General features: G+C 49.0%; 1 protein-coding gene across 1 annotated transcript; it reads left to right on the plus strand.

Annotated features, from left to right (window-relative positions):
- Positions 1-234: 234 nt before the first annotated feature.
- Positions 235-1,982, plus strand: LOC108516523 (uncharacterized). The gene has a single exon (XM_017854077.1). It carries the CDS (start codon positions 843-845, stop codon positions 1,329-1,331), a length of 489 nt encoding a protein of 162 aa, XP_017709566.1. The 5' UTR covers positions 235-842; the 3' UTR covers positions 1,332-1,982.
- The last annotated feature ends 621 nt before the right edge of the window (positions 1,983-2,603 follow it).

Genomic DNA, 2,603 nt, shown 5'->3' on the forward strand with positions numbered 1-2,603 from the left:
AGGGGCGGGGTCCGGCGGCCAGGGCGGAGCCCGCGGCGCAGCCTCGCCCCCGTCCCCGTCGCCTAGGCGACCGGCCGCGGGCGCTCCCGAGAGGCTCTGCGCGGCTCCGAAGCTTCTGCCGGCGCGGAGATAAACAAGCACCGCTACTGCCCAGCAGCGCCGAACTCTGCGCGCCCAGTCAAACCCCAGGCCTTACGTACCGAGCATGCGCAGTTCCCGCCCGAGCTGGGAGCAGAGTCAACCCGACTCCCACATTCAGAATTCGGCGGAGATGCGATGGTAGAGGGGCCGGAGCTACCTCCAAGCTTTACCCTGAGGCGAGGACTGAAGGGGAGACATGCCCAAGGCCCAAGAGGGGCTGCGAGGGCCTTTGCCCGATGCCACCCAGTCAGCACTTCTAGAGCTTTGGTTTTATCTTGTATTAGCATGTGTAGCTTTAAGGGGACGGGCACCTACAGGCTTCAGCCTGAAGTTGTGTAAACGCAACAAAACGAAGCTTTCGAGTGTTAGGACATTGATAGGAGGGTGACAGCCCCCTCCGGCAGCGCGCCAGAGGGGCGAGCCAGAGGCCGCCACACACCACGGAAGTTGGGTCCAAGCCCGCTGTCGTCTCCAGGGTCCCGCCCACCAATCCTCTGGACCCGCCCACATTTCTTCTAGATCCGCCCCTATCAGTGCCGAACTGCAGTCGAGCTCTTCCCACGCCCTGTCAGCCACTGGTGAATTGAAAACCTGGAGAGCGGAACCCCAACCGGCAGCCGGAAGGCCCAGGGACACCTCATAGCAACAGCCGGCTAGGGGCATCTAGTGGGAAGCTGGGATTCATTCTAGCCAACCACGTCATGTCTCTGCACCCCATGGTACCATTCACGACCAATAAGAGAGCCTTCCCATACCACGTGACTTTCCTCCTTCAACCAATAGGGAAAAAAATCTGTCGCTGGATCCGCAAGTACACCTCCCAGTGCCTCGCCAGGCGGGACGGTTCGGGCACGCTCTGCCAACCAATCGTAGGTGAGTTGGCGAGTGATGGGAAGCTTCGACCAAGCCAACCAGAGCTCGCGAGCCCCTTGCCACAGAGGCGGGCGGGATGGAGACAGGGCCCGGCTGCTGGGTTTTGGGAGGGGCAGAGATTGAGGAGCCAGTTGCTGTGCCCCGTTCTGGCAAAAGAACAAGATGGGTTGCAAGCCAGAATGATGAATTCCACTTTTAACGTCGTCTCCGTGGCATTCTGCCTAAATGATGGGCATGGAAATGGTGCTGAGGGATGTGGGCTGAATCGAGAACACAGGGACTTTTGTCTTCAGGGTGAGAAATGTTCCTGTCCTTAAGGAGATATCGTGCAGCAGTTGCATGGGTCTTCCAGGCGTTCCTCCCAGAACATTATTTTTTCTTTCACTATTAAGTTTTAAAACTTAGCGTTCTGTCGCTAGCATTACATCTTAGTTACACACCCTCTCCCACCCATAACGTCAAATTTAGGAGACGTTACATCCGCAAACATTCCTGCATTATTTTTTGCAGTTACTGGTTACTTGGTTTACTTTCTTTAAACTATGTCCTTCTCAAACTAGTCTCATCCGTTCGTTACTGTCGCACATTTCCTGTGAATAATACATTTCTGTAGTTCTATTGTTAAAGCCTGGCATACCTCTCCCCCTTTCCTCTTTCCCGCAAGGTCATCATGCAGAGGGGATTTTGGTCTGAGTTAAAAGCCAGGTGTTCTTTCACCATCTTTTCTGTCGATAGTCAAACTACTACAAAGACTACTCAAATTTAGTAGTTTCCTATTTCCCTATGGCTTCGTTATATTAGAATGGATAACTTATATTTGCATTACCTTGCTATAATCAACACACACCAAGTTTTCATTTAAAATTATCAAGGACAAATGTCCTCTGAATTTAAAAATGTGTATGTAGTAAAATATAACTCAGCATTTCTTGATTACATATCGTTAAAATATGAATGGTACTATCTGAGCCACCAGAATCAGCAGTGAAGGTATTATATTAATAAAAAGGACTAAGAGTCAGGACTGTTTTAAGGGAATTGGAACCGAAGAGGGTCTACTATTTCATCCTAGACTAGTAATGTGAAATAGTGAATTAAAATTGAGAGAACTTACATGGATGCTTCATATCTGAGCTACTTTGGCAGGGATGTTTCAAGAGGATGTAGGTAAGTATGATGTTCACCTAGGTTTCCAGAAGTCTCATATTTTGTGTAAAACTGGTATGCTTATTCATGGTTTCTTTAGGTTAGTAGCAGCTATACTTCTTTTCCAAGGAAAGACAGACTGTCTTTTCTAAGATTCTAATTGTGCATCTTGGTGATAAGAAGTTCTTAGGTTTGTTAAATAGAGCCAGGAAGCATGAAGCTTTCTCTCTAGATCGTGACAACCCGTCTAGTACTTGCATTACAGAGAAGCTCTAAGTCCATTTACTTTGCAAGGAATAAAGATTCAGTGATTTGTGTTTTTGAGAAGTTTGCATTGGGATTGTGGGTCCAGAAGGTCGCCTTAAGTAACTGTTTTCATGACTCCTAGGTCCCTAGATGTTGAGAAGCTCTGGACTGAAGCTGTCACAAAAATAGTGAGTAGT

This window comes from Rhinopithecus bieti, unplaced genomic scaffold (genome assembly GCF_001698545.2).
Source record: "Rhinopithecus bieti isolate Rb0 unplaced genomic scaffold, ASM169854v2 scaffold_37657, whole genome shotgun sequence".
Lineage (NCBI taxonomy): Eukaryota > Metazoa > Chordata > Mammalia > Primates > Cercopithecidae > Rhinopithecus > Rhinopithecus bieti.

Coding starts and splice junctions, on each gene's coding strand:
- LOC108516523 (XM_017854077.1), top strand. CDS start 843: ATGTCTCTGCACCCCATGGTACCATTCACGACCAATAAGAGAGCCTTC.